The 12,181-nt window shown below is 55.2% G+C and overlaps 1 protein-coding gene across 2 annotated transcripts in view; it reads left to right on the top strand.

The window, feature by feature from the left end:
- MAPKAPK2 (MAPK activated protein kinase 2) overlaps window positions 1-2,851 on the top strand; it is a 33,895-nt gene extending 31,044 nt beyond the window's left edge. For both annotated transcript variants that reach the window (XM_087762279.1, XM_087762278.1), the window contains exons 6-10: window positions 91-166; window positions 356-480; window positions 786-871; window positions 953-1,033; window positions 1,332-2,851. In XM_087762279.1, the coding sequence (XP_087618405.1) occupies window positions 91-166; window positions 356-480; window positions 786-871; window positions 953-1,033; window positions 1,332-1,475 (512 nt within the window). In that variant the 3' untranslated portion in view covers window positions 1,476-2,851. The remainder of the gene's footprint in view (window positions 1-90; window positions 167-355; window positions 481-785; window positions 872-952; window positions 1,034-1,331) is intronic.
- Window positions 2,852-12,181: the final 9,330 nt, after the last annotated feature.

The raw sequence follows: 12,181 nt of genomic DNA, 5'->3' as shown, positions 1-12,181 counted from the left end.
GGCAGCTCTTTGGCCGCTCCATGGGGTGGTTGGATCCTTCTCACCTGGCCCTGCCACTTTGACTCAGGACTTTGTTTTTCTCTTTACCAGCCCCGGAGGTGCTGGGCCCAGAGAAGTACGACAAGTCCTGCGACATGTGGTCCCTCGGCGTCATCATGTACATTCTGTAAGTCTGTCGAGTCCCACTCTGTCCTGCCGGGGTCAGAAGTGGGGATGCAGCTTTCGAGCTTGTCTGCTGGCTGGTGGGGCTGAACCTTTCCCAGCTGCTCTGCTCCTGGCACTGCCCCGTGCCCCGCAGGCGCTGCTGGGGAGGGTTTTGGGGTGACGCATTGACTCTGCTCCCTCCCCTGTGCAGGCTGTGCGGGTACCCCCCCTTCTACTCCAACCACGGCCTAGCCATCTCGCCTGGCATGAAGAAGCGAATCCGAATGGGCCAGTACGAGTTTCCCAACCCTGAATGGTCCGAAGTGTCGGAGGAAGGTAAATGCGGTCCCCGTGTTGGCTTGTCCCTGGGCTGAGGTCTCCCTTTGGGGTCAGCCCTGCGTCCAGCAGTGCTGCAAAGGCTGGGGGGAGCCTGGGCACGTCCTGGGTCACCTCTCAGGGATGCAGCAGCTTCGCCTCTTTGCTCAAGAGGGTTTTGCTGAAGGGTCTGACGAGGATGAGGTCTGTGGCACGGAGGGGACGGGAGGCACGTGCAGGCATTTTGGGGCTGCTGGCTTGGGTCGGAGCATGGGGAGAGCCATCCTGGGACCTGCTAATGCCCAGTCCTGCACAAACCCTTCCAGTTAAGCAGCTGATTCGCAACCTGCTGAAGACAGATCCGACCCAGCGCATGACGATAACGGAGTTCATGAACCACCCCTGGATCATGGTGAGTGCAGGGTTGATGAAGCAGCGGGATGGGATGGGATGCCTGCAGCTCTCGGCCAACGCTCCTCCGCTCTCTTGGCAGCAATCCATGCAGGTGCCCCAGACCCCGCTGCACACCAGCCGCGTGCTGAAAGAGGAAAAGGATCTGTGGGAGGACGTGAAGGTAAAACCTCTCTCCATTGCTATCTGAAACGCTCTGGGCCCCGGGTGCCATCTGGGGACTGTCTGCTTCTGCCTTCTCACTGCAAACTGGGCTAATTCGGGCTTGGTGCAAGTGTGCTGGCTCCTGGGGAGATCTGGGAGGGGGCTGGAAAAATTGGCGGTGGGACCCTCAGCCTCTGCTGCAATTTTGTTCCCGCTGGGGGTTGAAGCGGGGCAGGTGCCCTGGGGGTCCGGGGGGGCTGCGGGCTGTGCCCACACAGGGCTTTGCTGACGGTGCTGCCTGTGCTGCCTGCCTGCAGGAGGAGATGACGAGCGCGCTGGCCACCATGCGAGTGGACTACGAACAAATCAAGATCAAGAAAATTGAAGATTCCTCGAACCCTTTGCTGATGAAGAGGCGGAAGAAAGCAAACCCCACCGAGCCTGCCGCGCTCCCCCACTGAGGGTGCCCCGCGCCCACCGGCCCTTGAGAAAGCAATAACTATATATATATATTTTTTAAGAAAAAAGACAAAAAGAGACAGACTGTTATATCAAGCGCATGGAATTCAGACATTTATACCAGACTAGTTATTTTTAGCTACTCACCTGTGTTTCTGACCTTGCTGGAGCAGGCGGTAAGATCCCCCCATCAGATCCACATGCTGCGGCCGGGGGTTTTGTCCTGTAGGTGAACGCCGCTGATAATTGGATTTCTTTTCTTTTGTGAAACAGTTTTGATTTTTATTTTTTTTTTTTCCTTCCTTCCAAAGACATGGAAATTCCTGTGGTGACCTTTTTAGGGTATATGACATATAAATATTTTTTAAAAGCTACTGTAGAACTGAAACCCAGACAGTGTGTTTCCTGCGTGGATGCTGGCTAGAGATGGGCTTTGGGCTTGGGAGCAGGTCAGGGGGACGGGGAAGGAGAGCTGCCTTTTCCTCCATCCCACTGTGCATGGCAGGGCTGGCGCGGGGGGTCCCTGTGGCCACCGTGCTTCTTTGCTGGCCTGGAAAACTGCTGCTTTTAAAGCACGGTAGCCAAAACCACCCCCAATCCCTCCCTGACCTGGAAGCCTTGACCCTACCCGGTGGCACGCAGGGCTCCCCGCGGGCGCCGTCTGTGTCGCTGTCTGTCTGTGCGTTGGGGTGTGTGTCGTGTCCGTGGGCGCGGAGCTGCGCGTGGCTCCCCCCTCGCCGTGGCCGCTGCAGCCTGTACCTGTGCCTGGAATCCAGTTCTGACCTCAGGGGTGGACGGGGGGGGGCTGCGGTGCGAGCAGGAGGCCAGTGCCCCCCGCATCCCCCCGCTCTGCGAGAACGTGGGGAAAAGATGCTTCCCGCCGCCTCCGCCCGCTCCCGCAGCCCTCAGCTCCAGGGAAGATGCTGTTCTGGGGGTCCCTGGGGAAAAGGGGGGGCATGGGGAGGGGGTGGTGATGGCGCGGGGCCGTAGCTTGAGCTGGGATGGTAGCACTGCCCCCTCCCTGGCCGGGGCTGGGGGTTGTGCAGCCCCCCCTGTGTGGCTCCTGCCACCGGCTCCCCAGGGACTGGAAGCGATCCTCCGCTCCCAGGAGCAGGATGGCTGCTCTGAAGTCTTTAGTCCGTGAATTATTATTATTATTATTTGTCACAATGTTTCACTGTGTTAAATGTGTTTGAATGGGAAAAAAATTTTTTTAAAGCAATGTTTAGTTTTTAGGTGATCTTTTAGACACTGTATGGAAACTTAATTTGTTTTAAAAACCGGTTTTTATCTTTTATTTTTTTTTTTGTCTGTTGGCTTATACTAATCTTCCCAGTCTGCTCTTCAGTCCTTTGGATTAAAGACACTTAAGGCGTCACCTGGTCTCTCCTCCTTGCTTGCGTGGCTGCAAAGGAACACCCTGGTGCTCCAGGCTGGGCGGCCGCTCTCCTGATGTCTTGAAATTGCTCTTTTTTCCAGCAAGGAGGCTGAGCTCCCCCAAGTTGTTCTCTGGGGATGCAGCATTTCTGTCCTTGCAGAATCCCTTTGCTTGGGGACAGTCACTCGAGATCTTGTGGCCGGGTCTGTCCTGGCTGCTGCAAATAGGATTCCCTCCCTGGCATGTGTGCATCCTCCCGGGCTGGGGCTTTGGGGACGTGGGACATGGGACGTGAGATGTGGGTGCTGCGCCTGGGTGCCGGCAGGGGGAACTGCGCATCCGGCATCGCGGCCCGGCTGCGGGTGCTGGGGCACCTGTGGGACTGGGGCTGCCACCAGCCCTGCCTGGTCCCCGCTGTCACCTCCGTGATGGCAGCCCTGGGGTGTGCAGCGGGTGCTGCGCTGGGGTTTATGGCTGCTGGGAGCTGCTGCTGCTGCTCGTCCCTGCGCTGGGCTGCAGCATCTGTGGGAGAGGAGGAAGTGGTGAGATCCCCAGGTGCCTTCCTCCTCCTCCTCCCAGGGGTGAAGAAGCAGCGGAGGGGCTGCTGGGGTGGGCAGCACAGGGGTGCGCAGGTACAGCAGCAGGGGCTGCAGAGGGACTCGATGGGTCCCGTTGGGCCATTTGACTCCAAACGATCACTTTTCTGCTTTCCACATGCAGGGCTTTTCCTTGGGGGGCTCAGGCTGGGGACCCCGAGCATCCCCCCGGGCGAGTTTGCAGCCCCTGAGCTGGGCGCTGGGCAAGTGGGAGTACAGGAGCGCTGCCCATGAGCTTTGCCAAACCACAGAGCAGGAAGGCTCCGAGCGTGTGATACAAAGGGCTTTATCTGATTATTTGTTTCATTATTTCACACTTGGAGCTGGGTTACTTTTCTTTTCACTCCTGCTGATGGAGCTGCATTTTTTTGACAGCACAGGCTGAACGAGCCTTGCGCTGCTGCTGCCAGAGCTGCCAAAACCTCTCCACTGACCTGGCTGCAGGTTTTTGCTTCGCCTGCGGCGCCTGGGTACCTTGGAACTGCACAAGATCCCTGGGGCGAAGCGGCTGGCGGTTCTGCCCTGGCACGTCCTGGGATGGGGCAGTAAGTGCTGGGGCTGGGAGTGTGGGGAGGGTAGAAGCAGGACCTTCCCAGCCTTTCCTCCCCTTCTGGAAAGGGTGCCGGTGCCCCAGGTGCCTCTGGGCCTTTTGGGGATACAGAAGTGTGGGGTGGGACGTGCACCCCGTAATGTGAGTCAGCTGCAGCCGGGCTGTGGTGCAGGCGATGGAGGTTTTGGAGCAGCTGGGGTCAGCTGGAGGGGGTGCCCTGATGCCCCCCCGGTTATGGGGGGCTCCTTTGCTCAAACTGCATCTTCAGCCCCGGCTCTCACCTAACGCTGGGTTTAATGGGATGGATGGGATGCAATAGGCTTTCCTCTCCGCACCTGCAGGAGCACCCAGAGGTATTTTCAATCTACATTTGGGTGAAATTCAGCCTGAACCTGGTCCAAAGCTCACTCCCGTGCCAAAGGGTTTGGAGTGCTGCACCAGACCCTGGGGCTGTGTCCGGCTGCTCGTGTGGGACCCCCGCTGCTGGCAGCAGAGGGGGGCCGATCCCAGGGGCTTCCCCAGCATCTCCCCAGTTCTGAGCAGCTCATCGAAGCCATCACTTCGAGCATTTCTTGGCCTGGGAGGATCCTGTATTGGCCCAGGTAAGACCTGCTTGCCCTGCCAGACTGCCCGGGGGGCCGTGCGTCTGTGCAGCCCCTGTCCATGGTGCAGGAGAGCTGCTCCAGATGGACAGTCCTTTTCTGTAGGTCCTATTATGTTTTCCTTCATGCCTTTGCTTTAAATGTCTGTCCACTGAAGTCAGCCTCGCGACCTCTTGCTGCTGCCATTAAAATGTTTCCCTCCAGCTTACTCAGGGCAGATCTGGGGCACAGGGACAGGAACCGATGTGCGGGTGGTGGGGAGGGGACAGCATCAGCCCCAAAATGAACCTGGAGCTTTGGCCTCATCCAGCTGCGAGTCCCAGGGCAGTACGTGTCTCCACTCCTTTCTTGCAAGTCTTCTGGCCCTGGGAGCTCCGAGTTTCTCCGTGTGCCTCAACTCCTGGTGATCTTGAAAAGCTAGGTTTGCCAGGGGCTTGCCGTTTCTTGCTAAACTGGGTTGGTTTTAGTATTTACTTTTTCTTTTTTTTTTTTTTTTTTTTTACACCCCCTCCCTGTTGCGTGTGGGGTTTAGCTGAGCCCAGCGTAGGGTGCTGCCAGGAGGGATTCCAGCAGGAGCAGCGGCAGCTCAGAGGGAGAGTTTCCCCACGGCAGCTCTGCAGGTGGTACGCCGGCAGCGCAGTAAACTGTTGGCACATGTTGTGGTTTGGAGATGCACTGACTGAAAAGCTTTTGTCTTTTCAAGAAGTTAGCAAAACACTACCACCGTGCCGCAGTGTTTGCACGAAGCGTAACATGAGAGGCTGAAAGTGGGAGCTGCCGGGGTCTCGAGCTGAGCTGCCTCTGGCTGATGCAAATGTGTCCCTTTGCACTTATAAGTGCTTAAACAAGCTCTTTCTACACGCTGGTCTCTGGCAAATGGCTTGATGTTGTATCTGTCAGGAGGAAACGTTCGAGTTGTCTTAGAAACAGCCTGGCAGGCTGCATCTATTTATGGTGCTTTTAACACATTTGCAAAACCTGATGTCGTGCTGTCCTTGTGCAGGTTTGGAAGAGCTAGGGTTAGTGCAAGTTTGCCTGTGTAATTGGTGGGACATGGCGTGCACCGGTGGCCCCAGCCCTGTGGGACCCCTCGCCCCGAGCATCCTGTGTCACCTCTGGTGCTCTGTCCCCGAGATTTTTATGCTGTGACCGCCGCGATGGCCCCCACCCGCTTGCAGGCAGGACAGGGCAGAACAAGCCCCACGATGGGTTTTCTGGCAGAGCAGCCTGGTCCCGGTTAGGCAGTGCCATGTCCGGCTCTGCGGCTGATGGGCCTTGGACCCGAATGCCTCCGGGTGCTCCCTCGCTGTCCAACGGGTGGGGGAAGAAATCAGGCTGGAATTGTGTGTTGTGTTTTACAAGGTGTAAACGATGCTGAGCTGCAGTTACCGGCTGGGGGCTGTAAACCGGGCTGGGCTGTCGAGGTGTCGCCTCCCCTCGCCCCTGCGAGTGTAAGGGAGGCGGGAGAGGCTGGAGCTGTGGGGTCTGCGTGCTGTGCCGAGCGGCTGGCACAGCACCCCAAAACCAAAGTCCCATCTTTGCCTTAACTGCAAGGCTGTGCCTCGTGGATGGAGGGTGCAGGATGGCACGTTGGCTGCTTTTGTTGAAGAAGGGGTTTTAACGCCAGGGTGTGAGCAGCGGTGGCACCGAACGTGTGGCAGTCGAGCTGGGGAGGCTCAGGAGCGATCGTCCTGTTCCTGGCAGGTACGCGAGCTGCTCCAAGAAGTGCTGCTGCGGGATGCTGCCGTGCAACTGGGCAGGAGGGAGCAAAGTCAACTCCCACAAAGGTGCTTCAAGATGGGAGCTGGAGACGGACGAGAAGAGGAGCTTCGGCAACCTACTCCAATCCTGCTTGCAAAAGCCAAACAGGGAGGAGTCATTTCTTTAGCTGTCAAGTTCCAAAACAGTGAGCTAATACCCAAAACCCTAACAGTAAATCATGTCTGTTTGCACCATGCTGTTTACCTTACCGAAGCGGAAACACGGACTGTACAAACATGCACAGCACTGAGAGGTGTGAAGCACAAGGCAGATTTTTCCAGGGGCTCAGCCCGCAGCCACTGTCAGCTCTGATAGGCTTGTGCAGGTTCAACGTTTTGGAAAAACAGATTTTATAAACAAACGTAATCCTAGTAATAAAACCTCGAGGTTGTCTTGAGGGCAGGGGGCTGAGGTTTGGGTTTCCTTTATTACTGAGAGCCTGTTCTGGAAATCATGGTGCTTGCTGACACAAATCTACACTCCGGTGGGAAGATTTGCGGCTTGAAGTGTTTTCTGTCTGTTCGGGGAGGGAAGAGCGGAGTGGGCACCGATGGCCACCCAGCTGCCCGCGCTGCCCACCTGGGGCAGGGGGTTGCTCCCAGGGCTGCACAGCCCCCCCATCTTGGCGCTGGCATTGAAGCCAGCAGCGGAGAGCAGGTATCCCGGGGCGGCCCTGCCACAGCTCCCGGGGCTCTCCTGCCTGTCCCCACTCCCAGCTTTGGGAGAGAGAAGGGGTGGGCATGGGGTCACCCCCCTCCATCACCGCTTGTCCCTCCCCCTCCAGCAGAAATCTCTCTCACCACAGCACACCAGACTCTTTCTTTCTGTCACCACTTTCATAGTTTCTGTCTAGGTGGATAAAAACAGAGGTCTGTTTTCTGTAAAGCTGTTGATACTAAAAGGAATAGCTGGGTCAGTGTAGGCGTTGGGTGAGAACAGAGACTTAACCATGCAGGGTGATATTTTGTTGCTTCAGGTTTGAAAGCAAAATTTTTAGACAGATTTGTTCAGAAAGCGCTGTAAATAAATAGGCTGAAGAAGAGAGGAGAGGGCAGCTGTGAGCTGGGGGAATGCTCGGTGCCATTTGCTCACTGGTGTCAGGTAAGGATGAAAAAAGCAGCGTGAAGGAATCCAGCTTTGTTTGGAGGAGACAAGACTGATGCTATGCATCATGCTTAGGAAAAACACTCAAAGAGGAGCCGGGATATAAAATCTTTGAATAAGGCACTGATCTGGGACATGTGAGAGATGGCGGCCACGGCTCCTTGCGAGCCCTGCCAGCTGCAGTGGGAGCGGAGTATGGAAACCTGGGGCAGGGGCAGCACGGGGATGCTCTGGGCAGAGCTGGGCGCAGTGAAGCAGGTTTGGATTTATGAGCACCTGCTGCCCCCCCCATGGGTGTGCGTGCCCCCCACAGCTCCCCATGCCCCGATACACGTATCCGGGGCTCTCCGGTGCTTTGCTGCAGGGTTGGATCACACAGGATCACACAGGATCTATCTGAGCCTTCTGATATGGGTGGATCCCATGTTACCTTGTGAGCCTGGTAAGTACTGCCACTGTTGCTGTTTCACAGCGATATTTCCAGTTCCCTTGGCCCTGTTTAGCAGATGGGGTTTTGCAGCCCCTGCACTGCTCGTGCCAGCCCCGGCTCCGAGGCTCCGGCGCTGTGAGCAGCAGTCGCTGCCAGGCTGGCAGAGAGGGTGCATCTGGATGGGGAAAAGCGGGTAAGCTGCTCTGCTTCCCTGGGCTTTACGGCATCAGAGCTTCCTCCCCTGGGGAGTCTGCGGTTTGCCTCTGCAGCAAGAGCTCCCTTGGGGAAGGAGGATGCTGCAGCGATGGCGGGGCCGATGGGAGGCCCAGGGCACCGGCTGCCGTGAATCCGAGCACCTCTGCCAGCTTGTGTACCAGGGAGATACTAGAGCTTTGACTAAGGCTTTTTTCTTTTCCTACTTTTTGCAGTGGAGGTGCTCTGAAACTACAAGTTATTTGGAAAGAGGAAGGAAGTTGACAAGAACCAAATTTGTGAAGGTCTTAATTTCCTCTTCAGTAGCTCCAGCTGGTAAATAACAACACTGCAATCTCCGTATACCTGCACTGATGTCACCTGGTTCATCCTGACCTTTGCTTGGCCTTAAAAGAAGACATAGATGGCTGATTTCAACTGGAAGCTGAAGATGAGCCACCAAGATAAAGCGCAATGAGATAAGCATGCGAAAGTCTCTCTTGCTAACTCTTTTTGAAAATACTTCAAGCCTAACTGGAAACCAGGAGTGGTGGTGCAGACAGCAAAATCCTACACCCACCGTCTGGAGCCTGGTGATGACTGTCAGTGCTTTTGGGTGACAATGACGAACAGAGGCTGCTCTGGCGTGCAGGCACGCGTGCTCCTCCCCAGCCCAGAACGAGGGGCCAGCCGGCTCAGCTTCCACCGAAATGTGCCCCAGTGTCCCTTCTTTCAGCAGCAGCAGGCTCCTTGGCCATCGCTCTTACTCCTTCCCAGAACCCAGACCCACAGCTGGACACCATCCCCAATGGCTGCCTGTACAGTCCTCCAAAGACTGCTCTCCCATCACCCTGGATTTGTCTTCAAAACAAAGAGAAATGTCACAGAGAGACTGCAAAGGGCGTCCCTCGCTTTGAAGGCTGTATTTTGTAGCTCTAGACACAGAAGATGCCTGGGCCCAAGCAAAATGACAAAAGCAGCATGCAGCTTCCTTCCTTGAGGTTTCCCCACCATCCAGGACTTGCCTCTGAACTTCATTTAAGGTCTCCTGGGATTGTTCAGGACTGTTGCCCTCTTACACATTTCCGTTATGACCGAGCTCCTTGATGCCTCTCTCGTTGTTATGCCCTGTGCTGTTGTGGGACCTCTGACTTTGCCCTCGCTCCTGGGATGCTGGCACTGGGCTGGCTTTGCTTTGGCCGCATCCTTGGGAGCCTCCTGCCGTGGCTTGGACCCAGGCTCGGAGAGTCTTTGGGCAGGTTCCTCTCCACATCTTGTGTCCAGGGCACGCTGAGCCAGAGCCAGTCAGGAGGGCTGACCTCCGCCTCCGGGCAGCCCCAGCCGAGCTGATGCTCACCAGCCCTCCCTTTCCCCTATGCTGCAAGGCTGGATGCCCTGAACGAAACGCAGCCCTCCTGCCTGACGAGCGTACTTTCACAATTACAAATGAAAGCTCTCAGGTATCCAACTGCATCCCGTGCTGCTGTAGACCCTGAAGGGATGTGGTTTGTGCCAATGGTTGCGTCTTGTTTCGGAGCTGAAGCTGCAGAATTCAGCTTGAAGTTAAATTTAATGTAACCTTTTAGCATCCTCATCCACCACGTAATCCATGTACGTATGTGCTATGACGTAGCCGCCCAACGCTTCACACAAAATCAAGGGACTGTACGTGTGACCTGCTGACTCTGAAGGAATATGTGAAAGATTCACCGCAGCATTTTTAATTTTCAGTAGTTAGTAGGAAAATAAACCCTCTCTCCTCACCCCACCTTCTTATTTTTAGTAGCAAACTTCCTGCTAATGAAAAAAAAAATATTTCCCACTATCAAAGGGATTAGTTTTGATCAAAAGTCTGGCTCTGCTCCAGGTAGATGATCAGTGTTTGCTACTACCTGAGAGATGAATCACAAAGATGTGTTTCCTAGCCTGTCAATGCGAGAAGCAGCCGCTGCTCTTGCAAGGAGGGAGGCGAGGCCTGGATAGCTGACAGCACTGCATCTCCTCCTCCTCGAGACGCGGCTGCAGCGGCGGTTTGCTGCAGTCCCGCAGTGTTGGTCAACCCTGGACAACCCCAGAAGGACAAAGTGTCCCCAGGGCCCCGGGGGTGTGTGGGACAGGAAGGCACGTTGTGCAACAGAGACCAGAGGAGCGCTGAGCAGTTGTGCATCGTTGCTAGTTTGCTGGTGCCCTTAGTTTTCTAATGACAGGGATTATAATTGAGAGTAGATGTTTTTCCACGCATGGGCTATCAGTACTTGCAAACCTTCTCTAAATCGAATGGAAGCTAACTGCAATCTTCTGTTGGCCAAGCAGGCTTTGGCTTAGGTTGCATTTCTGTCCTAGGTCAGTTTGTACCCCAGGTACAGCTGATGGTAAGCTGTACAATTTAAAAAAGCAAAACTTTCTGTGAAAAATCAGACGGTGGTTGTATTTTTCTAAGAATTGGGATCAGGTGTATCAGAGGGTTGTCCGGATTTCCTGCTGCAGAGCTTGGGATGAAGAACGCTGGCACAGCTAAACTGCTTAAATGCTCAAAAATGCCAGATTAGTAAAGGACCTGTTAGCATCAGGCTTGCTTGAACCTGGGGTTAGAGGGATTCTGCTGAGGGGCTTGCTGGAGCTGACGGTAAAATGACAGGCGGTGATGACTGACAATTTAAACCCAGCTGTAAAAGTAAGGTGCCCAGGAGCAAAACGTGTTTTTCACTAAGGTGCTTTCCAGAAATTGTCCTATTAGGTTAGAACAGGCCTATAGGAATCCTGCTCTAGACTTTTGCAGCACTTTTTCCGACGAGGAAAGGCAAAGCTGGTCCTCGCTGCTCTGAAAACCGGAGCAGCTCTGGCTGACCCAGCCGTGGGAAGCTGTGAGCAGGTTACGGAGGGGGTGTGCAGGGTGTGCCGATCGCAGCAGCTGGGGTCAGCATTGCAACAGATTCAGGAAATGAAGTTTCAGCTCAGGGAAAAAGATATTTGGCATTACTGCCAGGAAGGGAACCTCATAGTCCAGCTCTGTTGTCTGGAGCGAAGAAGAATATTTTGTTGCTTCAGGGTGTGATGAAATGGTGGAGAGACCCTGCCAAGGGGCAAAAGGCAACGGATCACAGAAGGCAGAGGTGGAAAATGAGAACTGGCTGGGTTAAACCACTGAATTGCCATCCTTATCCAACTGAGGATTTCTACCTACGTTGTAAGCTGGGATCTCCAGCTCCTCCATCAGAAAGCCAGGGAAGCGCTCTGATTTAAGCATCTGAAGAGCTGGCATGAAAAGGAACCAATTCAACAAATTCCCTTCTTTCCTCTGCATCATCATCTAATTGCCCCAAGAGCGAGTCAGTGCATCTGAACCATGCTCTTTCACAAATTAATAGATTGCCAGTTGGGATAGGACCCAAAAATGTCACTGGGTTTGTGCATCTGTGTGGCATCACATTGTCAGGCTGCTGCTTCACACTCTGCAGGTGTCTTGTGAACCACTCCGGGGCCGAGTTTCAATATCAGGAGCTGAATCCTCCCCAAAGCCTCGGGACGTATCAGGATAAAGCAATTTAGCGCAAAGGGGAAACCAAGCGGCTGCTGTTCCTGTTAGGTGGCTGCTTCTCCAGCCTGCCGCAGGTCTCTGTATTGCTGAGGGTAACCAGTCCTCAGTCATTGTGAAACCGCTTGCATGCGGAGGAGATGCAGGCAGGAGGTGCTCGGCTCGGCTCCTGGGCGGGCGGTGGTGCGCCGGGGCTCGGCTGGCGGCAGAGCCCAGCACGCTGCATGGGAAAGGAGCTTCGCTGAAACCAGGCACCTTTCTGAGAACCAGCCCGTTCGCTCCCAAATGTCTCCGCAGCCCCACACAACCCCCATTCACCGGCTGCAGGTGCAACTGGGGGAATTGCTTGGCTTTGCTTACTCCGTAGCCCCTTTTATCAGTTTTGTTTGTAATTCGCTTTCTGCTCTAAACAGTGTCTGTGGAGCAGCAGAAATGGTGCAATGCCTCCTGAGGGTTCGTGTGCCAGGGCTGAATCTCTTCCACCCACCGCGAACGCATCCCGCCGGGATGCGCGTCTCCACCGGCTGCAAGCATAACCCGGGGGATTCGGCGATGGGGAA

The sequence above is a fragment of the Nipponia nippon genome, unplaced genomic scaffold, assembly GCF_047370975.1.
Source record: "Nipponia nippon isolate SJK-2023a ecotype South Korea unplaced genomic scaffold, ASM4737097v1 scaffold_25, whole genome shotgun sequence".
Taxonomy (NCBI): domain Eukaryota; kingdom Metazoa; phylum Chordata; class Aves; order Pelecaniformes; family Threskiornithidae; genus Nipponia; species Nipponia nippon.
The sequence above is the reverse complement of the archived record's forward strand: the minus strand, read 5'-3'. Positions and strand labels throughout refer to the sequence as shown.